The sequence below is a fragment of the Myodes glareolus genome, chromosome 11 (assembly GCF_982192425.1).
Source record: "Myodes glareolus chromosome 11, mMyoGla1.1, whole genome shotgun sequence".
Taxonomy (NCBI): Eukaryota; Metazoa; Chordata; class Mammalia; order Rodentia; family Cricetidae; genus Myodes; species Myodes glareolus.
In genome coordinates, this window is record NC_142036.1 from 5,874,598 (window position 1) to 5,900,464 (window position 25,867).

The window sequence follows — 25,867 nt, forward strand, 5'->3', positions numbered from 1 at the left end:
CAGTCAAGAATTTCCGAAACTGATCATAGAGTAACAGATGAGATGCTTGACACTGAGCCGGATACAGAAGAAATGACACCAAGTCGGTAAGTGCACAAAGCAGGGGGCTCTCAAAGAGATGTTCAAGGGGAAAAGACCATGCTTTAGGAACAAGGCATCTTCTTGAGAGACACAACCTTATCCTCATATTCAGAAATATCATTTTAAAAAGCAAGCAAAAAACCTCGAGAATTCACTGCAGTGAGAATGTAACCAGAGGCAGCTAGAGAGGCTCAGGAGAAGCAGGGGCATGAGCCCAGCGGAAAAGAAAGTGTGGGTAAAATGGAGAGCAATATGTGGGCTTGCTAAATAAACACCAGCCTAAAATAATAATGTCTATGGGATCTCGACATGGAATTAAAATTTACGAAACCAAAAAGGCATGAATGGTACATGGAGTTAAAATGCATTGTGCTTGGATTAACTGGTAAGTGGTAAAAAGTAGTTTAGAGGTTAGCTGCTATGAATAAGAGAATGTGTTATGTGTTGTGGCCTGGCAGTGGGGAGAGAGCGGGGAAAGGAGGGGGAAGGAAGGGGGAGGGAGAGGAAAAGGAGAGGGATCGTGAGGGAATGTATTGTAAATGTCAGATTATAAGTGAATGAAAATATAGCTAAAAGTATAAAAGAGGGAAACTGGAATAAATAACTTTGTGACAGAAAGAAAACAAAGAGAAAGATTAAAACTTAAAGTTGGTAATAACTATGTTAGGTGTGAGCTTAACGATGCTGCCTGTTAACACACTGTGAGAAATGGCGGTCGAGTTTCAATCTTCTACATGTTGGCAGCCAGTCTTAGCAGCACCACAGACTGAAGAAGCTGTCATGGTCCAATGCAGGCTTTGATAACTGTGTCAAAAATTAAGTGGTATAGCTATATGGATTTATTTTTGGATCTACTGTTCTATTTACTTTTACTATATGTCTGTTTTTGTGCCAGTACCATGCTGTTTTTGAATTACTACTACTACTATTTATATGTGCAGGGGGTTGGTGGGATAGTAAATTTATGTAGTGACTTTGGAAGTCAGTGTGGGGCTTTCTCAAAAACTAAAATTAGCATAGCTATATGATCCAGCAATACAGTTCCTAGGTATATACCTCTCTTGGTTAGTTTTAGTTGTCAGCTTGAGATAATCTAGAGTCATCTTAAGGAGAAACCTCAACTGAGGAATAACCTAGATCAGTTGGGCATGTGGCCATGGTTGGGAAGGATGGCTTTGATTGATGATGGATGTGAAAAGGCCCAGCCCACAGTTATTTCAGAAAATGAACAAGGGAGCAAGGCAGCAAGCATGCTCTTCTATGGTTTCTGCTTCAGGTTACTGATTGATTTCACACCCTGGCTTCCCTCAGCGATGGGCCGTGACCTGGATATGTAAGCCAAATAACCCTTTCCTCCCTAACATGATTGGGGTTATGGTGTTTCACTGTAGTAACAGACTTCAAACCAGGACAAACTTGCTACTGGAGAAGTGAGGCTGTTGTTGTGATAACTTGACGATTTTTTTGGGAGGGGTCAGGGCAGACAGGGAGAATTTAAATTTTGAGCTGGAAAAGCGGTTGAGCGTTCAGAGCTTTTGGGAGAAATGCAGACAAGGGTGCGGGGGAAGCCTGCAGAGCTCATGTGGTTTCAGAAGAAAGTAAAGACTTCATTGGGCCATTTTTGTAATATTTTATACTAAGAATCTATAGTTGCTGGTTCAGCTATGGCCAAAGAATCAGCTGTGATTAACAAGAGATGAGCACACTGAGGTGAATGCTTCTATGCATCATCAGGACAATAGGAAAGTATCTCCTCAGGGTTAGTACACAGAGGCTATAACATAAGGTGGCCAAGGCTACATCGCAATGTGACAGTCATAATAGGCAGGGTGTAAGAAGTTTCTCACGTAGTGCTGCTTTCGAAGGCATGAAAGAAGTAAGACGGAGGGGGCCAGGAGAGTATCTGAGGCCTGGTGCCTCCAGAGAGGTTATTGATAAAGGTGCAATGTCAGTTGCAGCAGGGACCAAAGGGTATTGGAGATGCCAGGGTTGTGGTTCGTTCATCAAGGATAGTGGCAGGTATGACGTGGAGCTGACTTGAGCAAGCTGTGTGTGCTGCTACGGCAGCACTGGAGAGTTGGCTGCCCAAACCCTCTAGCGCCCATGAGTGACTTCTAGATATTGGACACTGAGATATAGAATTTGGATTTACATGGTTAGATTTTGGATTTTTCTCTGATCTGATTGTTCCTATTCCCTGGTTCTTCTCATTCAGAATAAGAAGGTAGTTAGGTTGTTTTTGATTTTCAGGAGACTCCAGTGGAGAGACTTTGGCTTTTTAAAGAGAACTGTACTTTTAAATATCACAGAACAATTTAAGACTATGACATTTTAAAAGTTGAACCATGTTTTATATTGTAATATTACATGAGATATTGGTGATAGGAAAGGAGACGTTAGGAATTAATAGTAGTGTGTGTGTGTGTGTGTGTGTGTGTGTGTCGAGTCAACAAGAAGTGGATTTCTCTGGTTAGCCTTAATTGTCAAGTTAACACAGCTTAGAGTCAGCCACCTTAGAGAAGAAGCCTTTACTGTGGTGGTATTCTCCTTAGGCAAGTGGACCTGGGCTTTGTAAGACAGTTAGCTAAGGAGTGGGACTGCACGCAGTGTTCCTCCGTGGTTCTGATTAAGTTTTCGACTCGAGTTCTTTCTTTCAGTTTCCTCTGTGGTGATAATCTTGTCTGTACTCTAACAAATAAAGCTTGTCTGAAGATCAGTGGGTGGAGCTAGCTGCTAGTTAACGGTAGAGGTCTGAAGGCAGGAAGAGACAGGAGCTCGGCCGCTTTCTGGTCTGAGGATTTCATAGAGGTAAGAGCTAGTGGCTGGCTGCTCTGCTTCTCTGATCTTTCAGCTTTCACCCCCTAATATCTGACTCTGGGTTTTTATTATTAAGACCAATTAGAATGTAGATTCATCCTACATTCCCCAGTGAAGGACTGTACCTGGAAGCTTAAGTCAAACAAATGGTTTCCTCTCCTAATTTGCTTTTGGTAGTTTTTCTTTTCCACAGCAGCATAGGTAAACTAGGGCAGATTTTGAAAGACTATCAATAAGCATAGCACAGAATTCCTTGCACATCTGTATTTACTGTGACTACTCACAATAGCCAATTCTGAATCAGTCTAGGTGTCCATCAGCAGGTAGATGGATAAAGAAAATGTGGTGTATGTATAATGAATGGTGCTCACCTTCGGGGAAGAGTGTGTTATGGACAAAGATGGTTATGCAGGGCTTCTGGTTCAGACAGTGTCCTACGTCTCCATCCAGTTATTGTATTTACCCATGTTACAAGTTGAGCGAGGACACGTCCTCTTTACTGAATGTCTATGTTACTAGGTCGTGTTTGGTTCCGCACATGAAATCTATGGCTGGCTTTGTGGTATCACCTATGGTGTCCCAGCATACTATGGGGTTGCAGGGACCTCTGTGCAGCAGCAGCACAGCAAATCGTGACTCCTGCTGGTCAGGTGCCTATACACAGCAGGCTCTCTCCTCAGCATCGCCTCCTCCTGTGAGTGCTATTATGACCCCGCCCCCTGCTTCTCATGTTTCCAAATATCTAGTCTTTTCCTTTAGTGTTTGTTGTTTCTTCCTTCCTCCTTGCTCACCCGAGTTTCCATAGAGTGGGGCTGCAGGGTTGGGCCATCACTGAGAGGTCACTGTCCAGTGTCATTCCAGGGGTAGGTCTGATAGATGTCAACAGTGCGTGGTTCCTGGCTAAGTAGAGCTGTGGTGGCTCACTCATCGGGTCCAGAGCAGACTTTGTGGATATGTGGCACTTATCAGCAATGCTGATAGCCTGTTTGCACAGTCTCTACCCTCAGCAGCCCTTCAGTCGTCAAGTGTCTAGTAACTGCTGGCCTTCACTCTGCCTGTTAAAATTCAGGATGGTAAAACTCTCTTGTTGGATGAAGGTGTGGGATGGAATGAAATATCCATGAGGTACAGTTTAGCAATTTCTGTTGGTGGGAGCTGTCTGTCACGTTTTAGATCACAGCTATCATTCTGGTGATTCTAATGCACAATGGGGGCCCTGCATGTGCTAGCAGGGTCTGTCTGTACTACAGTGTCCGGCCTGATCTAGGGCATGAGCTGCTCCATTTCTCTGTATCAGTTGAGTCTTTGGTTATCCAATATTTTTGTTTTGTTTTTCTAAAGGCTTATTAGGGAGACTAAATGTTTGGCAACTACAACTAATTTTGTTTTCTGGGTAAATTAGAACAGCAGAACATGCCAGAACATGCTGTTTCATATTACAAACCTTAGAATTGACTTATACTTAGTTTTCCATGGATATGCACTGAGCATCACTTCTGATAGACAAGAGGTGGCATGAGTCAGAGGTTCTGAGGTGCAGGATAAAAATCCCCCCAAAGTGCCTGGGCTCCAGGTTCTGTGCCTGGAGCACTATCAGCCTCCAGCAAGATGGCATCCAGGGCAAATGGCTCTTTTCAACTGAAGAGTTCTGAAACAGCAGGGGTTATGTCCAAATCTAAAAGACGGTATGGCCACCCATGAAACAAAATATTGCAGGTTCTCTGGAAGGTCAAAATCACCCGTGCAAAGCTCCAAAGGCCTTTGGCTTGACTGGCCATGCCACACTGTGCAATGCGAAGGGACGGGGATTGAGAGTGTCGTATTCAAGATGGGAAATAGATATTTTCCATGCTAACCCACAGCAGCTTATTTCTCTAGGTTTCATTTCTTTATAGTTTTCTCTTTAAAAAAATGTTAGAACACAGAGATAATTTAACACATAGTGATATACCAGTCATATTAACATCCCCGAAGGAGGAACAGTGTAACTTGTCTGTGATTGCTGAACTTCTAAGCTGTATCCCCCAGCATACCCAGCTCCTTCACTGGTGGATGACAGAAATGTCCCCTTTGCCGACAATGACTTTAATCTCACATAGTGGCGACACTTGTACTTGTCCTCAGCAGAGAGAGCACGGAGCTGATGGGAGCCCTGGGGACTCACTCACACCAAATGCTAGTAAGCTCAGTGTGATCCTCCCATAGGCATATCCACTTATGCTCCTGTGGACCAAGGTTCTCATCCTGAACAACCACTGGTCACAGCAGAGACCTGAGCAGGGCCCAGGTGGTGATGTGGCACCATCCGACCTCACTACCAGAAAGAGAACAGTCAGACAGGATTGCAGGGCTCCTGTCCTAGGTTTGGCCACCCACGCCCTTCCAATCTGCAGCACTTCAACTTCAAGGACCCTCTGGAGTGCCCCAATTAGTATCCACATTATATATGTACGTAGGGCTTGTACAATTTGTCCAAGGTCACACAGATACAAAGAGGCTAAACAGGATTTGAACCCATTCAGTGTGATTTCTCCCTCAAAGCTCTTAGATTCAATGCATCTTCATAGAGCACCCAGAAGCATCTGAAGGGAAAGGACAAGATCATCCGGTATTCATAGTTCCATGTTTTTTCATATCACCTACTTGTTTAATAAGTGATTGCTGACCTAAAGGGCAACATTACCTGTTTACAAAAGAAATGGGAAATGCATAGATAAAAATTAAGTGTCAGTAATGTATTTCTTGCTAGGTTTCTTCAAGGGTACCTTATTTTTACTTATATTTGTGCATATGTGTAACTGAGTTTATGTATACCATGTGTGTATGGGAGGACACGGAGACCAGAAAGCAGCAAGAGATTCCTTGCAATTGGAGTGACAGGTGGTTGTAGGATACAATATGGGTGCTGGGAACTGAATTCCAGTGCTCTGTAAGAGCAAATAATCCACCTCTCTAGCCCCAAGAACAATCTATCATTTGGCACATGAGTGGGCTCCAAGTCAGGGTCCTAACCCTCTGAGGTACCAAAAAACCTATAGGTAAGTTTGCTGGTTTCTTATTGTTTACAGAATTGCCCAGTTTTGCTCCTTACCTGAAGAGGCAGATAATTATGCTTCCTGTTGTAAGAGACATCAGAGAAACACTGTAGCCCAAGGTATAAATGGCCTTCACCAGAATATAAAACGTGATCTATAAAGAAATAAAAGCACATCTGTAAGCTGCTAGCCAAATCCATGGAGCAATAGGACATTCTGAGGTCCTTCCTATTTGTAAAGCACTCTCTCACACATGCGGAGTGCTCCGAGACAGGAGGCAGGGTCACTTGGGTAATTCCACCTCCACATTGAGTCCAGAAGGACCGCCACTTTTTGAACACCTATCTTTTCTTACAAATCATTATAAAGATGATTTTTGTAAAGAAATATTTTAAAGGGAACTGCATTGGCCACCACCAGGGCCAAGGAAAAGGAAGGTCAATGTGAGTGGAACTTGTGGGGTCCCTTCAGTGAAGGAGGAATGTGACAGTCTTCTGGGAGTGTATTTCCCAGCAAGACCAGGCAGATACACACATATGGACTTATGAAAAATCACATGGCATCAAAAGTACATGACCAGTTACCCAGAGCATGGCTATATCTTGCAATTTTTATTTCTGATACTTAGGCTAGAAGGTTTCATTGCTGGAATCTCACATCCAAGCAATCATCAGATATGGGACAGAATACCTGTAGTTACTGCTGTAGAACCATTGAAGCTCTCTCTCTCTCTCTCTCTCTCTCTCTCTCTCTCTCTCTCTCTCTCTCTCTCTCTGTGTGTGTGTGTGTGTGTGGTCATAAGAGAGAAAACCAGGCACTCATATCTGAATAGGCTGTACCACCCTCCATGTTTCAAGACCATGCTTGCTCTGCACTTTTTGGTAAAACTAACTCATGTATGAAAATGGAGAATATACCTATTCATTTAGGATGGATTTTATTTTTGTCAAAAAGTCCTAAAACAGACATAGCTACTGCTATCAAATCTCATGGTTATGGTACAATAAAGACTTCTGTCAGGTACAGTAGCACATGCCTGCAATCCCAGGACTTAGGAGGTAGAGGCTGGGAGAGCAGGAGTTCAAGGCAACCTTCACTGCAGAGAGTCTGAAGCAAGCTTGGACTACAAGAGGTCCTGATAGTAAAACATAAGAAGTTTGCATCTTACTACAATACCAATCTGCTAGGCAAGTTGTATCAACTAATGCAATAGTGACATGATCATTATGGGGGAACCAACTACTTTATTACTGCACTAGAGGTCTTCTCCACAGGAGGGATTTCATGTCTGGTACTCTGAACCTCGTCAAGAGCCTATGACTGGGGAGACCATAAGCCATAACCTACTGGCGTTTCAATAAATGGTCGTGTTTCAAACTGCCTTCAAAATATGCTTATTGTCATAGATTCATGTTGCTCTCAAGATTAATTAGAAAAACTTCTTTTTGCAATGGGTAGTGTGGTTCATACAGAGACTCCTAAGTGGTCAGAGTACTGAGAATAAGTAAATATGAGTATTCAGCTGTAGATGGGTCATCTCTACCTATTTCCATCCATTCAAGGCTCAGGGACCATAGAAAAAAGAGAGGTCAGAAAGAATGTAATAGTCAGAGAATGAGTAGGAAAGTTGTGAAATACTAACTTCTGGAAATTACATAGCTGTTGAACACATCAACTCAAAGCAGCTGTGGTTGCTTACACAAGCCTTGCAAAAAAATCAAGCCAGCCAAAATTCCAGCGTGGATTGGAGAGGGCTCTCAAGGCCACACTGTAGTGGTGAAGCTGTTGGTAGTTGATGGCTGCAGACAGAGAGAGTCACTTTTCTTTGGGGATATGGATGCTGATAAGCTAGCTGCTAATGCCCAGTGCATGGTAACATGCCTAGTGCATGGCACATGTGGTCAGTTTTAATTTGACTGGGGCTGATGATGATGGTGATAGTGGTGGTGATGTAGAAAAAAAACAAAACAAAACATGAAATTGGAGAGGAGATGGGCCAGGGTGTATCCTGGATAAGCTGGGGAGAGGTTGGTAGGGATGGATATGATCAAAATATATTTTATAATATTAAATTCTTAAAAATAAAAACAGTATAAAAAGCTATTCAGGGGTCTTTTAGGTTTGCTCATAGTAATGCTACAATTCGATCATGTTTGAAAGCATCACCCTATTAACGTTGAATTGTGGGAATTCTCCTTGTTGGTGCTAGGGCATCCCATAAAGTGCTGGTCCCAGGTAAGTAGAGAACATAGAGGTCCATTCAACCCTCTGCCATCTGCAGTGGTGCCACCATTGCTTCATCGCTTCCTTCTCTCTCCTTGCAGCCCCCCATCCTTCTATTTTTCATTGCCCACCCCATCTTCACCCTTATCTTTCCTTCCATTTACATTCACAGAAGTCTCCCCACTTTATCTCCTCCTCCCCCTTTCCCTATCTTATCTGCACCTTCATTCTTTTTTATTGATTGTATTGAGCTACACATTTTTCTCTGTTCCCCTCTCCTCCTCTCCCCTTTCCCAAGGTCTCCATACTCCCAATTTACTCAGGAGATCTTGTCTTTTTCTACTTCCCTTGTAGATACATGGATACATGTTTGTCTCTCTTAGAGTCCTCATTGCTGTCTAGGTTCTCTGGGATTGTGATTTCTGGGCTGGGTTTCTCTGCTTTATGTTTAAAAACCACTTATGAGTGAGTACATACGATATTTGTCTTTCTGGGTCTGGGTTACCTCACTCAATATGATGTTTTCTAGCTCCATCCATTTGTCTGCAAAATTCAAGATGTCGTTATTTTTTTTCTGCTGTGTAGTACTCCATTGTGTAAATGTACCACATTTTCCTGATCCATTCTTCAGTAGAGGGGCATTTAGGTCCTTGTGGCATGACTGAGCAACCTTTGAGTATATACCCAAAAGTTTTACTCTCATTCCTTATAATCCTCACCTCATCTGCCTTCTTACATCCTTTCTAGTCTCCTCATTTCACCCTACTATACCCACCCCCTCATTCCTATTTCTTCTTATCTTCTGTCTTAGTTACTTTTCTATTGCAATGAAGAGAGTATGACCAAAACAATGTAAAGGGAATCATTTAATTGTGAGCTTGCCTACGATTTCAGAGGGTGTGTTATAAGCACTGTGATGGAGCAGGGCCACAGGCAGGCAGGCATAGTGTTGGGTCAGCAGAGGAGAGTTGACACCTTATCCACAAGCAGGAGGCAGAGAGATAAGGTAAGACTGGGCGTGGCATGGGCTTCTGAAATCTCAAAGCCTACCCAGTGACATACCTCACGCGACAAGGCCACACCTCCTAATCTTTCCTAACCAAACATTCAAATATATGAACCTATGGGGGTCATTCTAATTCAAACCACCATACCTTCCTATATACCTCATGATCATTTCCCTGCAGCACCCTGTTTGGTCAGTGTATTAGTTACTTTCTATTGTAGTGATGAAACATCATGGACAAGCAATTTATAGAAGCGAGAGTTGATTTGGATTGATGGTTTCTGAGGGGTAAGAGTCCATCCATGACAGAGAAGTGTAGAAGCAAGCAGCAGACATGGTAGATGGAGTAGAGGCTGAGGGCTCACATCTTTAATGGCAAGCATGAGGCAGAGAGAGCAAACTGGGAATAGCACATGATTTTTGAACCTTCAGTGCTTGCTCCCAGTGACATTCTTCTTCCAGTAAGGCCACACCTACTGAATAGTGCCACCTGGAGAGTGCCACCAACTGAGAACAATGGGGCCACCTCATTCAAAGTATCACAGCCAGGTTCCCTTCTCTGAATTCTTTCGGTGCAAACATAATTAATAAGTTTACACTTGACTATATTTGGCCTTAGGTAGTCTCTCTGGAAAACCTGCTATGATTAAGCAGCCCTTACCTCACCTTTTCTCCTTACCCTCATCGGGCCCATAGTAGTCGGCAACACAAAACTCTGGAGTGCTGTTACTAGTGTGGCCTCTTAGCCCCTCATGGTTTTCTGTGGGAGGACTGGAGACGCCATCTGATCAGCTAAATCTGGGTATGGGAGGGAAAGTTGAGCTTGGAGCCCTGTCATCATGTAAACATTTCAATATTGGTGCTGCCCAAGCTCCCACAGCAGCTCCCTGGGAACACACCAGTCTTCCCTGCTGGTGTAGGAATGCATGCATGCACAGATGGTAGCAAGGCCTCCATAGGAAAATAAATGTACAAGTTTCTTCTACCTAGCCAATAAAAACAACATATTTTGGTGACGAAGGTATTTCAGCACAGCTGCTTTCAGCACCTGTACCACAGACATTATATCAGCAATCCAGAGATCTGTGAATGTCATCATCACCTCCGTACCTGAGCTTCCAAGACTCCACTCCAAGGTAACAAATGAATACTATCTCAAAAAAAATCATGCCACTCATTCATTGTGTGAAAATGGAATAACACACACACGCACACATGCATGCACACATACACACATGCATTCACACCTGACTAAACAACTATGATTTTGAAGTCAATATATCCATTCCTTTTATTCACCTAAAACGTTCATCAAGCGCTTGCTGGAGCCAGGGATGTCAGTGATGTAAGCAGACAGGAAGCACAGCTTTCAAGGGACCTGTGTGCACAGGGATTGACGCAGTCCTTGTGCATACAGTAAAATTTTGCTGAACCTCTGAGGTTTCGAGATAGGCTAGGGAACCAAGGTTCAGTTATGCAAAATACAAGCCCAAGGCGCTCTGGCCCGCGCGGCCATATCAAAAGGATCCGTCTACCACCAAGCTGCAGGACGCCGTCAGACCTTACACTCAGCATTGCCAGCACACACACACACACACACACACACACACACACACACATGCATGCATGCACAGACACACACATGCACACACAAGCATGCACATGCAGAAACACACACACATGCATGCGCAGACATACACAGATGCATACACGGGCAGACACACACCAAACAAAACAAACAAACAAACAAACAAAGTAAAATAGTTCCACCTCAACACCAATGAGAAGACACAGGACAGCACAGAAATGAGCACTGACTATTCTGACCACCCCTGCATCTGGACACTCTCTCTTCTGCCAAGGCCCCCAAGCCCCTTTGCTGAAGTCCCAGTTGCCCTACTGGTATTGTTCTCATCACAGCCGCTCTGTCCCGACAGAGTTCATAAGGCCCTTGGGTGCCCAGTAGGCACAAGTACATGGTGTTTAGTGAATGAAGCTTGACCCATGGATTTGGGAGTTGTGAAGTTTAGATAATTAGCGCAGCAATCATTTGGCCCAAGGAGCTGAGATGGAACAGCTGTTGAAGGCAAACAGGCTCTCTTTCAAGGCCTTGGCTCCTGCTTGGGCTCAGGGACTCTGGTGGCCACAGGAATGGACAGCTTTGCCTGGTAGTGCAAGGGACCAGGCTGGCTTGCTGGTGTTTTATTTACCTCACATCTCTTTCTAAAATCTGATTCAGAGCTTGATCTCCAAGGGAAGTTCCTCATATACACTTGGAAGGATGCAGGCCAGTGCTGGTGGGATCATTCTAGTTAATGCTTGTGAGAAAATTAAGTAGGTTAGCCTAACTGCGACTTAACTTAGGTGATCAAGGTGAGAAAATTAAGTAGGTTAGCCTAACTGCGACTTAACTTAGGTGATCAAGGTGAGCATACATTTTGGTGTGGCAAATGAAGGCATTAGAAGAATTTTTATTACTACAGACAAGTGTCTTGAATTCTTTGTATATTTTGAATATCAGTTTTCTGTGTGATATGTGGTTGGTGAAGATCTTTTCTCATTCTGTAGGCTGCCGTTTTGTCTTGCTGATCATGTCTTTTGCTTTACAGAAGCTTCTCAGTTTCAGGAGGTCCCATTTATTGTTGCTCTCAGTGTCTGTGCTACTGAGATAATATATAGGAATTGGTCTCCTGTGCCAACGAGTTCAAACGTACTTCTCACTTACTCTTCTATGAGGTTCAGTGTGGTTGATTTTATATGAGATCTTTAATCCGTTTGGACTTGAGTTTTGTGCATGGTGATAGACATGGATCTATTTTCATTCTTCTACACGTTGACAATCAGTTATGCCAGCACCGTTTGTTGAAGATGCTTTCTTTTTTCCCCCCATTTTATATTTTCAGCTTCTTTGTAAAAAATCAGCTGTTTGTAGGTGTGGGACTGATATCCGGGTCTCTAGTTTGATTCCATTGGTGGCCCTGTCTGTTTTTATGTCAGTATCAGGCTGTTTCCATTACTGTAGCTCTATAATCAAATTTGAAGTCAGGGATTGTGATGCCTCTAGGAGTTCCTTTATTGCACAGGATTGCTGTGGTTATCCTGTGGGTTTTTTTCCATATGAAGTTGAATATTGTTATTTTGAGGTCTGTGAAGAATTGTGTTGGGATTTTGATGGGCAATGCATTGAATCTGTAGATTGCTTTTGGTAAGATTGCCATTTTTACTATGTTAATTCTACCTACCCAAGAGCATGGGAGATCTTACCAATTTTTGGTGTCTTCTTTAATTTTTTTTTCTTCAAAGATTTAAAGTTCTTGTCAAACAGGTCTTCCATTTGTTTGGCTAGAGTTATCACAAGATATTTTATGTTATTTGTGACTATTGTGAAGGGTGATGTTTTTCTGATTTTTTTCTCAGCCAGTTTATCCTCTGTAAAAAGGAGGGCTACTGATTTTTTTGAGTTATTCTTGTATCCTGCTACATTACTGAAAGTGTTTATGATTTGTAGAAGTTCCTTGGTAGAATTTTTTTGGATTGCTTATTTAAACTATCATATCATCAGCAAACAGTGAGAGTTTGACTTCTTCTTTTCCGATTTTTATCCCCTTGATCTCCTTTTGATGTCTTATTGCTCTAGCTAGGACCTCAAGTACTATATTGAATAGATATGGAGAGACTGGACAACCTTGTCTTGTTCCTTATTTCAGTGGGATCACTTTGAGTTTTTCTCCATTTAGTTTGATCCTGGTTGTTGGCTTGCTGTATATCACCTTTATTATGTTTAAGTATGTTCCTTGCATCCCTGGTCTCTCCAAAGACTTTTATCGTGAAGGAGTATTGAATTTTGTTGAAGGATTTTTCAGCATCTAATGAGATTATCATGGTTTTTTTTCCCTCTCAGTTTGTTTATATGGTGAATTACATTGACAGATTTTCATATGTTGAACCATCACTGCATCTCTGGAATCAAGCCTACTTTGTCATAGTGGATGATTTTTCTCATGTGTTCTTGGATTCGGCTTCCCAGTATTTTTGCATCAATGTTTATGAATGAAATTGGTTTGTAATTCTCTTTCTTAATAGTGTCTTTGTGTGGTTGGGTATTAGGGTAACTGAAGCCTTGTAAAAAAGAAAGTTTAGCGCTGCGTGGTGGTGGTGTATGCCTTTAATCCTAGCACCCAGGAGGCAGAGGCAGGCGGATCTCTGTGAGTTCAATGCCAACTTGGTCTACGAAGTAGGTTCTAGAACTGCTAGAGCTAAACAGTGAAACCCTGTTTTGAAAAACAAAAACCAACCCCATATTGTGTGGTCATTTTTGTTAAATTTTAGGAAGTCATTACTTTCTTTATTTCTTCCTTGACATGGGTAAAGGTGATGATTCAGGTGAGCATTGTTTAATTTTCATGTGTTTGTGGACTTTCTGAAATTCGTGTTGCTGTTGAGTTCTAATTTTAAGCCATGGTGATCTGATAAGATCCATGGGGTTATTCTAATTTTTTGTATCTGTTGAGGTTTGCTTTGTTACTGAGTATGTAGTTAATTTTTGAGAAGGTTCCATGAGGTACTGAGAAGAAAGTATATTCTTTTATGTTTGGATGGAATGTTCTATAGATGTCTGTTGATTCATAACATCTGTTAGTTCCATTATTTCTCTGTTAAGTTTCTGTCTGACAGACCTGTCCAGTGGTGAGGTTGGGATTTTGAAGTCTCCAATATTAGTGTGTGCGGTTTAAGTTTTAGTAATGTTTCTTTTACAGATGAGGGTTTCCTTGTATTTGGGTCATAGATGCTCAGTATTGAGATTTTCTCTTGATGGATTTTTCCTGTGACAAATATGAAATGGCTTTCTTTGTCTCTTCTGATTGATTTTAGTTTAGTGTCTATTTTGTTGGATATTGGGATAGTTACACTAGCTTGTTTCTTAGGTCCATTAGATTGGAAAAAATTTTCCCAACCCTTTACTTTGAGGTGATGCCTGTCTTTGAGGTTGAGGCGTGTTTCATGTATGCAGCAGAAGGATGAATTTTGTTTTCCTATCCAATCAGTTTGCCTGTGTCTATTTATAGGTGAGTTGAGCCCATTTATATTAAAAAATATGACCAGGGATCTCTAGTTCTTATCATTTTAGTTTTTGTTATTAGTGATGTTATTGTGTGTGCTTTTCTCTTCTTTGGGATTTGCTGCTGTAAGACCATCTACTATCTGTGTTTTTGTGGGTGTTGCTCACTTCCATGGCTTGGACTTTTCCTTCTAGTATTTGTGCAGGGCTAGATTTGTGGCAAGTATTGTTTAAATCTGGTTCTGTTGTGACAATCTTGTTTTCTCCATCTATGATGAATGAAAGTTTTACTGGGTACAGTAGTCTGGGATGGCACCCATGGTGTCTTAATATCTGAATAATGCTTGACCAGTATCTTCTGCCTTTCAGTGTTTCCACAGAGAAATCAGGTGTAATTCTGACAGGTCTGCCTTTATATGTTACTTGGCCTTTTTCCTTTGCAGTTCTTAATATTCTTTTTTTATTCTGTATGTTTAGTGTTTTCATTATTAGGTGGTGAGGGAACTTTTCTTTTGGTTCAGTTTATTTGGTGTTCTATAAACTTCTTGTATTTTCATAAGCAAGTCCTTTAGGACTTTCCTTTGGGAAAGTTTTCTTCTATGATTTTGTTGAATGTATTTTTTGTGCCTTTGAGTTGAACTTCTATCCCTATTATTCTTAGGTTTGGTCTTTTCATGTATATTCCATATTTCCTGGATATCTTGTGTTAAGATTTTGTTAGATTTTACATTTTCTTTGTCTGATGAATCCATTTCCTCAATCATATCTTCAGCTCCTGAGATTATCTCTTCTATTTCTTGTATTCTGCTATTTATTTATTTGTAGTTCCTGATCATTTACCCGTATTTCCCCTTTCCATATTCTCTCAGTTTGTATTTTCTTTATTGTCTCCATGTCATTTTTTTAAATCTTGAATCATTTCTTTCACTTGTTTGATTGCATTTTTTTGGTTTTCTTTAAAAGATTTTGATGGAGGAGGGTTATCTGTCTATTGTGTTACTTTTATTGGTTAATAAAGGAACTGCCTTGGCTTGATAGGACAGAAAATTAGGTAGGCAGAGTAAACAGAACAGAATGCTGGGAGGAAGAAGGCAGTGAGGCAGTCACCATGACTCTCCTCTCCGAGACAGCTGCAGGTTAGAATCCTCCTGGTAAGCCACCACCTCGTGGTGCTACATACATTATTAAAAATGGGTTAGATCAATATGTAAGAGTTAGCCAATAAGAGGCTACAGATAATGGGCCAGGCAGTGCTTAAATGAATACAGTTTCCGTGTAATTATTTCGGGTAAAGCTAGCTGGACTGGTGGCGGGAAGCAGCCCGCCACTCCTTCTATAGGATTTGTTGATTCTTGCAGGGTTTTGTGTTTTTTGTTGTTGTTGTTTTTCGTTTTTTTTTTTTTTTTTGTATTTTCTTCCACTTCTTTGAGGGAAGTTTTCATTTCCTCTTTAAGGACCTCAAGCATTTTCTTAAACTTATTTTTAAGGCCATTTTCTCCTGCTTCATCTGTGTTGGAGTTTTCAAGTCTTGCTGCTGTAGAGTCACTAGGTTTCGGTGCTTTTGTGTTGCTCTTGGTGTTGCTGAGTGTGTTCTTACCTTGTCGTCTTCTCATCTTTTCCTCCAATTGGTTGTAGTTGGGGCTGTGTCTCTGGTGATCACTCCTCCAGGTACCAGTGAGTCCAAGGCTCAGATGGTTGTTCCTCGTGGTGAAGTTGGGGCCACACTTCTGCTCACTAGGTGCTCTCAGAAATCTCTTGCCTGCCTGCCACTCCCTGAGGTGTCTCATTTCTGAGCCTGCAACTCCTGGAGGTCCTGTGAGTCTGCCTGCCACTCCCAGAGCTGTCTCACTCCGGCCTGCCTGCTGCTCCTAGAGGCCTATATTCTGGTTTCTGATGCAGCTAATTGCAAAGTCTAAATTGTAAGTAAGGTTGGCTTCTAACAAGAAGCCTCTGCCTAGTTTAGAAAAGATAACATAGACCATCCCACAGACGAGGAGTTAACTAAACAAATATAGCGACTTCTTGGTGACTGTGAGAACAAAGGGGTTTAATTCAATTAATAAGATTTTAGACTTCTGTCGGGTCAGAGGTGCCAACACTAGTTAGTGACTAACAGGTAGCAGACAGTCAAGGCCAACAGCTAACAAAGCACAAGCCAGAGATGGATTAAGGGGCTGTCCATGTACCCTAACTGGGTGGGAGTACAGAGTTTGTGAGCAGAGCATGATCATCTGTCTCCTGGCTGGGTCAAGAGGGCATGCACAGCATGTGTATCCTCCATTGGCTGACCCATGATAACCTAGATAATTAAGCAATAGATTTGTCCAGTTTCTGCCATGGCCCCACAAAAACTCCACATACAAAGAAGTTCCAAGCCTTTTCCCTGTCTTGCAAACCCCTCCCAAAATTGAAAGTGTCTCTCAGTTTTCCTTAATTTTTTATTTTCTGTAATTTTTATTGATAAAGCTTGCTTCAGCCTTGCACACTCTCAGCAGAGTCCACATTTTACATTGTTGTTGGCATGTGACCATAGACTCAGAACCACTGTATCAGGTTGACCTTTGGTGGTAGTTGGATGTCTGGTATTTTAGAACCCTGGGTCAGGCACAACTAACAGGGGTGGGGAAGTTCCACTGTACTGAAAAAAACCATGTGTCACGGTCACTGCCACCGAGGTCTGAAAATGCAGGATTTCCTGCTAGAACCTCTCAGGAGAAGTGCAGATGGCAAGAGAAGGTTGAGTAAGTTCATAAGCGGCAGCTAAGTCTCTGGAGCAAATTCTGGTCTAGACTTTGAGAGGACACATTTCAAAGGAGACACGTGTTCTGATGGTGCCACAAAGCAGCGGCTTTAGCTAAGTAGCATGTTGCCAAACACAGGGTAAGAAAGTGGCTTGACCCAGAAGGCCCAGGGTGGCACTTAATGCAGGAGAGGTGATCATCCATGGGCTCGCAAGCAAAGACCTCTGTGAGAGGCCAAGTATGTTTGCATCTGACTTGAGATGTGACATTATACCATCCATTGCTATGCTCAGTACTCAGAATGCCACAGTGACTGAGGTGGGGGGTTGAACCCAGGCTCTGTGGAAGTGCAGCCACTGTCTTCTCATATGATTTGTTTTTCTTGATTAAAACTTTTCAGGTCTTTGTTGACAGAGCCATCAGCCTGAGCTCAAAATTCTTTCTTTGAGATGTTCAGCTATTACAAATGGTGGACTTCTGATCAGCAAGAGAGACTCCCTGTGCTATCTACAGCCCAGCCTGTGTCCACAGTGTATTTTGAGATTCCTTCCAGGAATGACAAGATGTTGACTAACAGCCAGAAGAAGGAAATCCTGATAAAAACACAGGAATGGGAGGACCAGAAAGGCAGCTCTTTCCTGGAAACTACACTTAGCAGGCTTTTGTTTTTGTTTATTGATGTGTGGGAGCATCCAGAGCACAGCTGATGCACAGCAGTCCTCAGCAGGTGTGCCTCAAAGGCCAGGAAGCAGTTGCTTTTGTCAGCAGTCTGCAACAGCAGAGCTTTGGTGCAGGGCAGCACAGTGGACGTGTTCATGAAATACTAAGACAAGAAACAATGGGAAATGAATTTCCGGTGTAGCCCTCGCACATTCACACATTTAAATTAAAGAACGTGTCATATATATCTCTGGGTTAACAATGACAACACTTCAAAAATTCTGTGCTGTTGACATTCCCAGATTAGGCATGAATTAAGCTCCAAATACCAACAACCACAGCTAATCTAAACCTGGTGAAGAAATCTGTAAAAATATGACTGAGTCTGGCTGTTTCCACAGAAAAGCTCTTTACTGTCTGAAGGACATAGAAGTCACTCTAGCACATGCTAACTAGTAAAGAGAACACATGGCATTTCATTCACGACACCAGCTAACCACACAGAAAGAGACAAGAAGGACAGAACATGAATAACCAAAAACTAGGGCTAATTTCATTTGTTAAATACAGAAGGACAAAAATCTCAAAATGCCTAGTCAAATTTTAGACAAGTAAAATTGCAGACACGTATGACTCAGTCAACTACATTTCCCAGCACACAGGGTCATGGCACACATGACATGCTGTACTACATGACAAGAAGACAGTACCTGCCCCAGAAGCTCCTATGCTACCCTTGTTAGTCTAGCTGGACCAAGTTCTGATTCCTCAGAGCCCCATGGTCAAGGAAATGAATTTAGATGCAATAAGTACCACTGAGTGACCAGGACAGTGCTCAGAGTCTCTTCAGTCATGGGGCTATTTGACCATCTTAGGAAACCTCAGTATTTTCTCACAAGCCATCTATGTAAACTGGCCACCTTGGTCTGGGACCTCTTCTGGAATTGCCTCATTAGAGTCAGGGATGTGCCCTGCTGCTTCTAAGAAAATGCTTTCCAGTTTTTACCCATAAAATAAGATACAAAGGACAGCAGCTCTTGGCTCACAGCTGCTGCCTGGGGTGGGCAAGCACACACTCAGAAAGCCATGAAGCAACAGCAGAAAATAACAAAACCATCAGCTACACATGCGGCAAAATGTCTATAAATAAACTTTAAAAAATGTCCCAAGGCAAGGAACTGACAAGATAGATACCAAGGCAGTATGAGGACTCCACCGTGAGACAATGATGCCACTCTTCACCCCAGGTAAGACTTGTTACAACCAACAAGTCCCTCTTGGGCAGAAAATCCTGGGTTTCTAGGCAATGGCCACAGACATGAGAAGGCCCAGCTGAGGGTGGGACTCAGCTGTGAAGGCTTAGAGTGAAGATGAACTTCCAAACCTCAGGGTGGGCTTCCAAGGACTAGAGAGAGCAGGAAAATGGATGTAATCCCGGGAGAAGGATGAAGTTCTCAGTGAGAAATTATATCTGATTTATTGGAGTTCCTGCAAATACATTCCAAGCATATTAGCTGGCTGATGTGAAACATGACTAAGAGGAAACACAAGGTGTCTGGGCATCTGCTCGCAGTGTGAGGATGGCTGAAGGAGAGAGGGAAGAAGAATCCAGAAAGAAAAAGGCAAGCAGACTGCGACTTGTACTGCTGAACTTATCTTCACAGATTATGGAGACCAGTGTGGGGTGAACTAAAGCAAGATTCTTAGTGGATAAAGAGCTGACCGGGCAGGGAGGAAAAAATGCCCAGAGGAAACCTGGCGAAGGAAAGAAACTAACACCGAACAATAACAGAGGAACATCTCCCAGCCCTTTCAGTGATCAGCAAAATGGGGTCTCAGACTTGGTATCTTTTTTCTCATTAGTGAAAATAAGTGGAATTCTGTGTTGGTGGGTACTGTGGCCGCAGTATATGTGCCCGCCCCGTGATCCACAGATTGAATCATTAACAATTAGGAGATAGAGCCTTGCTCGGTGACTAGATCTTGAGGGATGAGCTCATGAGGAAGGGATGGATCATCCCTGACACAGCGCACAGGTAGCTCTCTGAGGGTGGGGGTCAGTTTCCATCAGGCCCAGCATCTGCCAGTGCCATGACCGTGGACTTGAGCTTCTAGAACAGTGAGAACCACATTTCTGTTGGTAATAAGACACTCCAGCAGCAATGCTTGGTCAGAGTAGCCTAGATCAAAACAAAGTCCTCTTAATGATGGTCATACAGGGTCTTGTCTTATTTGAACCAACAAAAGGATATCAAAAGATAAAGGAAAAACTGATGCTCAAAATTCTGCCCATTTGAAATAGCCTTTACTGGGGACTTGTTCTGTCCGAGGTACTGGAAGGCAGGGGATGGTGGAGGACACAGCACAAAGCTGACTTCAGGGATGCATTCATCAGCCGGTAGCTTGAATTTTGGAATAACATGGGATACTGTCCAACCCAGGCCACACTAACAAATGGCTTATTTCATGTTAGCCTGATTTCTGGTTTCCACACATGGCCTTTGCAGATCCTATTAGAGTTTTGGAACTACCGTTAGCCTGTTAAACAGCTGTCTACACCAACAGCCCAACAGTATGGGAAGTATCATGCTTTTGATTAGGAACTGGGTTAGGGCATCTCAGAGGTTTAAGGCCATGATGGTTCTCTCTTGGTCCTTAGCCTACTCTATTTCAGATTTTTGTGCTGTCTTGGAAAAATGGGTGGATTTTAAAGAGATCACCTGGACCTGTCATGGCGCTGAGGAGCTGTCAGCTTAAAGTTGCTACTGGGAAGACTTGAAAGAGGGTCTAAGTCTCATGGGGACAGAACTCCTGTGGATCAAGTCACCCTGAAGGGATCCATATGATGCAGAAATTAAAAATCCAAGGCAAAGGGTTTTGGGCATCCAAGTGATTAGGATATTTCAGCTTTCAGAAGCACGTGCTGGACCCAGAGACTCTGGATGAATCACTGGATTCTTTGTTATAGAACTGACACATGTCTGATATTGCAAATGGAAAGCTATGGGGTCTCTGCTTCTGTCTCTATATAAGGTGCTTTTTACTCTTAGACAACAGGGGCAAAATTAATTTTCAGAAAAATTCTATTCAGTTAGCTTAAAGAAAATACTTATATAAATATTCAAAAAAGTAAAAATTAGGAATGAAAATTACAAATTAACTCAGAAATATTTAAGTTTCTATGATTTTGATAATCTTGAGTAAGTAAGAATACTGGTTCTTAGTTTTAAAAAGACATTCAGAATAGTCAGTGTCACATGTTACAGACATAACAACATTTTTAAACAGTCAAACTGTGTGTCAAAAAATTTCTCAGCAATAAAAGTGGAAAAAAACAAATGGATTAAATCAGAGTAATACGAAATGAGAGGAAATTTGGTTACATTACCTGTTAAGCTTATGTTAATCTACATTTTGGCAGAAAACTGAAGAGAATCGGTTTGCTAGTCAACAGTTCTATCACACACACACACACACACACACACACACACACACACACACACCACGCACGCACACATGCACGCACACACACACCCTCCATAAAAACCCCTGTGTTCACAGGTCAGACGATCCAAGAGTGCCTGTGACAGTCAGCTTCTATGGACAGCAGAAGGGAAGGACAGGAGCAGAGACAGAGGCGGGGAAGGAGGACCTTCTGTGGTCAGGCTTCGATGGAACTATTAGTATTTTAAAAATGAGCATTATTATAAAATACATTAATGTAAAATCCAGAATTTGTTCTTTGAAAAGGTATAATACTGGTTAGTTTTTTTCCTCTTCTCCTTCCTTTCTTCCTGTTCTTGCGTTTCTTGAGATACTCACTACCTATTTAGCCTAAGGTGGCCTTGAACTCAGGATCCTCCTGCCTGTCCAGTGCTGGCTTAACTAGTGTGCTCCACCATTTCTGGACTTACTTATCTTTGTGCTCTGCTGATGATGGAATTCACAATCCTGAGTACATAGGTGTCTACATATATACATGTATCTAGGGAAGTATATCCCCCAGGGAAAGGCTCAGCTCCTGAGAGGAGATCCTGAAGGCTTTTCTTTACTGTATGGCTTATTGTTAAAAAGTTATATTCTCTCTTTGTCTTTTAAATAACTATGTAACTTTTTGTATTTGGTTTTAAAGTCTGTCACCGTTTCAGGCAGACAACTGTCTTTGATCCTATTTAAACAATGCTTTTACGTTTTTTTGATGTTTTTGACAAACTTCTCCAAATTGAATCTTAAATGAAGCCTTTTGATTTCATACTAACTTGGGTTTTCCCAGAGGGCTCCCAGCAAGCTCAAAAGAATTTGTTCTTCTGTTTATAAACAGAGAGAGAGATTGAATTAATTAGGCTTCTTGCATGGGAAGTAGATGATAGCTAACTTTCTTTTACCTTACGTCTGGGTGGATGGATGTCATTACCTTAGACCTGCCAAAAAAATGTAGGAGACTTGGCAATCCAGTGTGTCCCGAGAGCATGCTGTCAGGCCAGTTCTGGGGTGCACTGTGTGTACTGAGCCCCTGTCAGTCTTCACCACAGCCCTTCGACAGTTCCTCTCTTACTCTGGTGCTTTCTGGAAGGTTCTGCACAGAGCTATCACACACTGCAAGAGGATCCATGGGAGAAGGGGAAGAGCAGCATTTGGACAGCTTCAAGGTCTTGAATTTTGTTGGATGGGAATTGTCAGAATAATGGAACTGACCAATCCAAGAAATAATTTTAGGACTTTTTGTTTGAAACCCATTCTTTGATGTGCTGTTTCCTAGATTCAAAGAGTCCATGTTCTCTTTTTCACTGGGGCTTTCTGAACCGTTGGCAAAGTATGCTTTTGTAAACAAAATGAACCGAAAAACTTTTACTGCATATTCTAACTTTTGTGGAATGTTGTGATGGTGGTTCTGTTCTCCACTAACAGGACACATCGGGTGGTTCCTTGGCGCAGAGGAGCTTTTCCAAGTCTAATGTGAGATTCCTTGTTTCCAGACAATTCTAATAGGCTACAGCTGACCTTCCAGAGCCAGTAAGCCTCCTTGGGTACAACTGATGCTGACTTGAAGGTCCTTTGTGGGACTGGGCAAAGGCTTTGACTGTGTGAACCATGAGCCCGAGTTCAAAGAAGCTAGATTTACTCTGCAAACTGCTTAGTCATCGTGTTTGCCTCTGCAGGAGCAGGTGATTCCAGAAAGAAAACCGCTTTTAGAGAACTCTGCTGACCCCGAACCAGCGTCTTCAACTCTCATTTTCCCTCTAAACCATTTTTCTTTCAATATCTTCCTATGATTTTTTTTCAAGCTAATGTTTCCATTTTTATTCCACTCTTCTTATTTGCAATCACCGAAAACTGAGGCTGCCCCTTTTCTTTGATTTCGTCAAATTGGATCTAGGAAAGCTACTACGAGCTTTAGAGAAGCCATCACTCCTACATTTGCTGACAATGCCACACTGTGCTACATAGCCACTGTCCTGGCACAGTTGAAGGTACCACTAAGGATATTCTAGCTGAAACTTCAAGAGGCCTAGGGTGATACTTCCCCCACAATGCAAGGGTGGTGGGAGCTGGAAGTCAGAAGCCTTTTCTGTGTTTTGTTTTTTTTTTTCCTTTCTGGTATGCAATTTGTTCTGACTATTGACCTTTGTTTTTCTTTTGTTTCCATGGAAACATTTGTTAAGTCTCTGGATGCAGCAAGCCGAGATGTAACTTGTGTGGAAACCCTGCAGCGCTGCCTCCTGAAGTGACACCTGTACCGAGTGAATGTGGCATCCTCAACTAAGGCAGTATTCACAGACTGCTTCTACCAGTATCAATATTTTCCAAAAGAAAGCAATGTTGTCCAAATATCAGAACTTACTGGAGAAGATAGCAACAACATAACGCACTGTGCCCTGTTGGAAGAGGCCTTGTTTACTGCAGCCTTTGTAAATGATAGCAGCCGTGGGTTCTCTTGTTAGGTTTGTGTGACACAGTCAGAGGGCCACAGGCTGCTTACTGGATAAATGAGAGGTAGTGTGCTCCAGTCCCCCACACTTCTGCAGTCTGGAGAAGATCTCAAACCCAGCTACACTTTAGGAAGACGAAGACTGGCTGGAAAAGCAGGTCTTTCTTTTATTAAATATAGGCAGCGAGCACTCAGAGTTGAGCTGCAATCCTATGATGCCCCCTTGGTTTCTTAATTGTTGGGTTCATCAGAGTACTCATTGGTCTTCAGAACCAGATAGCCAAACCACATAACCACTGCTACTCCAAGCATCTATTGGGATTCTGGTTTTTGATGTCCCGTGCACATAGGAAAGGAATGTGATGTGGCCATCAGTAATACCTAACAGCTGGAGACAGCCTCAATTCACAGAGAGAATGGCCAGAGGAGAGCGATGACTGTTAAATGAAAATAACATTAAACAGGGAGGCCAGGACTGACCTATGCCTGAGTTGGCAGCTGCATCGGCCGGGACACTCACAGAGGCTGTTTCCTTAGCAGCGTGGCAGTTTTAGCCTCAAGCCATGGATGACAGCTTGGCATATGGTAGCCAGTCAGCAACAGATATGTAGCTCTCTACCCTAACCAGTGAGAAGAACATCTCAGTGGATGTCCTCAGCACTGCAGGAGCCTGCTGGCCACTCTTGTGAGATTGTGTTTAGTCTTGTCTCCTTGTTCAGCAACAGATGGTTTTCCACTTAACAGAACTTTCACATCAAGAATATGTCTCTGGATTTCTTTTGACATTACTGGACTATTTCCTGCATGTGCTGTTACTAGTTATTGCTATGGGTTAGTTCTGTTTTCTCCTAAAGTCTGTGTAATTTGTCTATTGCTCTTGACAGAAAGCTGATATTACATCTCTATATTCACCATGCCCAGTGTGCTCATTAGTTTTGTCAATTTGACACAAGTTTGAGTTACCTAAGAAAAGAGAACCTCAACTGAGGAGTTACCTCTTTCAGACGGGCCTTTGGGTACAACTGTGGGGGCATTTTGATGAATGATTGATGTAGGAAAGCCTAGTCCCACTGTGAGAAGTACTACCTCTGGACAGTGGTCCTAGGTTGTATAAGAAAGCAAAATGAAGAGTCCAGCAAGCTGCATCCCTACGTGGTTTCTGCTCCAGATCCTGCTTCTAGGTGTTGTCTTGAGCTCCTGCCGTGGCCTCCCTTGATGACTGACTAAAGCCTATCAGATGCATTAAACCCTTTCCTCCTTAAGTTGCTGTTGATCATGTTTTATCACAGCAACAAAATAAAGTAGAACAATTTTTTTTAAACCAGAGAATAGGATATTGTGATAGACCTGCCTATGTTTTGGGGGAAGGGTTGTAGGAATGTTTGGAAATTTGGGCTGGAAAAATCATTGAGTTTTTGGAGCTTAATGGGCTATTGTGGAAACAAAGATTGTAGAGGCCTGGCTTGTGAAGTTTCTGAGGGTAACAAACATTTTCTCGGGGCCCTTCAAGAATCTTTAACATTTTAAAAAATTTATTTCCTTCCCTCTATTCCCCCAACTTCTACTCTCTCCCAGATACCCCTCCCTGTCTCCTCCCCAAAAAAGTGCAGGCCTCCCAGGAACATCAGCCACACATGGCATAAGACACAATAAGACCAGGCACAATCACCATATCAGGGCTGGATTAGGCAACCCAGTAGGAGGAAAAGGGTCTTTTTTTTTTTTTTTAGTAAATTTTATTAAATTATAAAAGTTTCCATTTCCGCCCCCCCTCCCAACACCCTCCCACTCCCCCCACTCCTCCCCTCCTTCCCCTCCGTCCCCCAGGGCAGTCAGGGTTTCCTGCCCTGTGGGAAGCTCCAGCTCCCTCCCCCTCCCTCCAGGTCCAGGAAGGCGAGCATCCAAACAGACTGGATCCCCAAAATCCAGCATATGCAGAGGAAACAGGTCCCAGTGTCATAGTCAATGGCTGGAAAAGGGTCTTAAGAGCAGACAAGCATCAGAGACATTCCCACTGCCAAAGAAATGAAACCTTTGCTTTACTGGGGCAATCAATATTGTTTAGCTGGGGTTGAAGACTCAGCTATGATTAATAAGAGACCAGCTTCATTTGGGTGAAATACCCTGGGAAGTATTTCCTCAGGGTCAGCCATTGAAACTGTGGTCCAAAGGGTGCCAAGGTTACATCTCAAGTGGTGGCTGAAGTTGGGAGTATGGAAGTGTCTCCTATGTGGTACTGATATGGAAGCTGCAGGATTGAAGGGGTCATTGAAAGAAGCTGGGGCTCTGCAGTGTGAGAGGTCAGGAGACATCATT

General features: G+C 42.6%; 1 protein-coding gene across 1 annotated transcript in view; it reads right to left on the reverse strand.

The window, feature by feature from the left end:
* The window catches only part of Vipr2 (vasoactive intestinal peptide receptor 2), a 79,784-nt gene that overhangs the window by 20,635 nt on the left and 33,282 nt on the right, over positions 1-25,867 (reverse strand). The window contains exon 5 of the mRNA XM_048437801.3: positions 5,990-6,087. Within this exon, the coding sequence (XP_048293758.1) occupies positions 5,990-6,087 (98 nt within the window). The remainder of the gene's footprint in view (positions 1-5,989; positions 6,088-25,867) is intronic.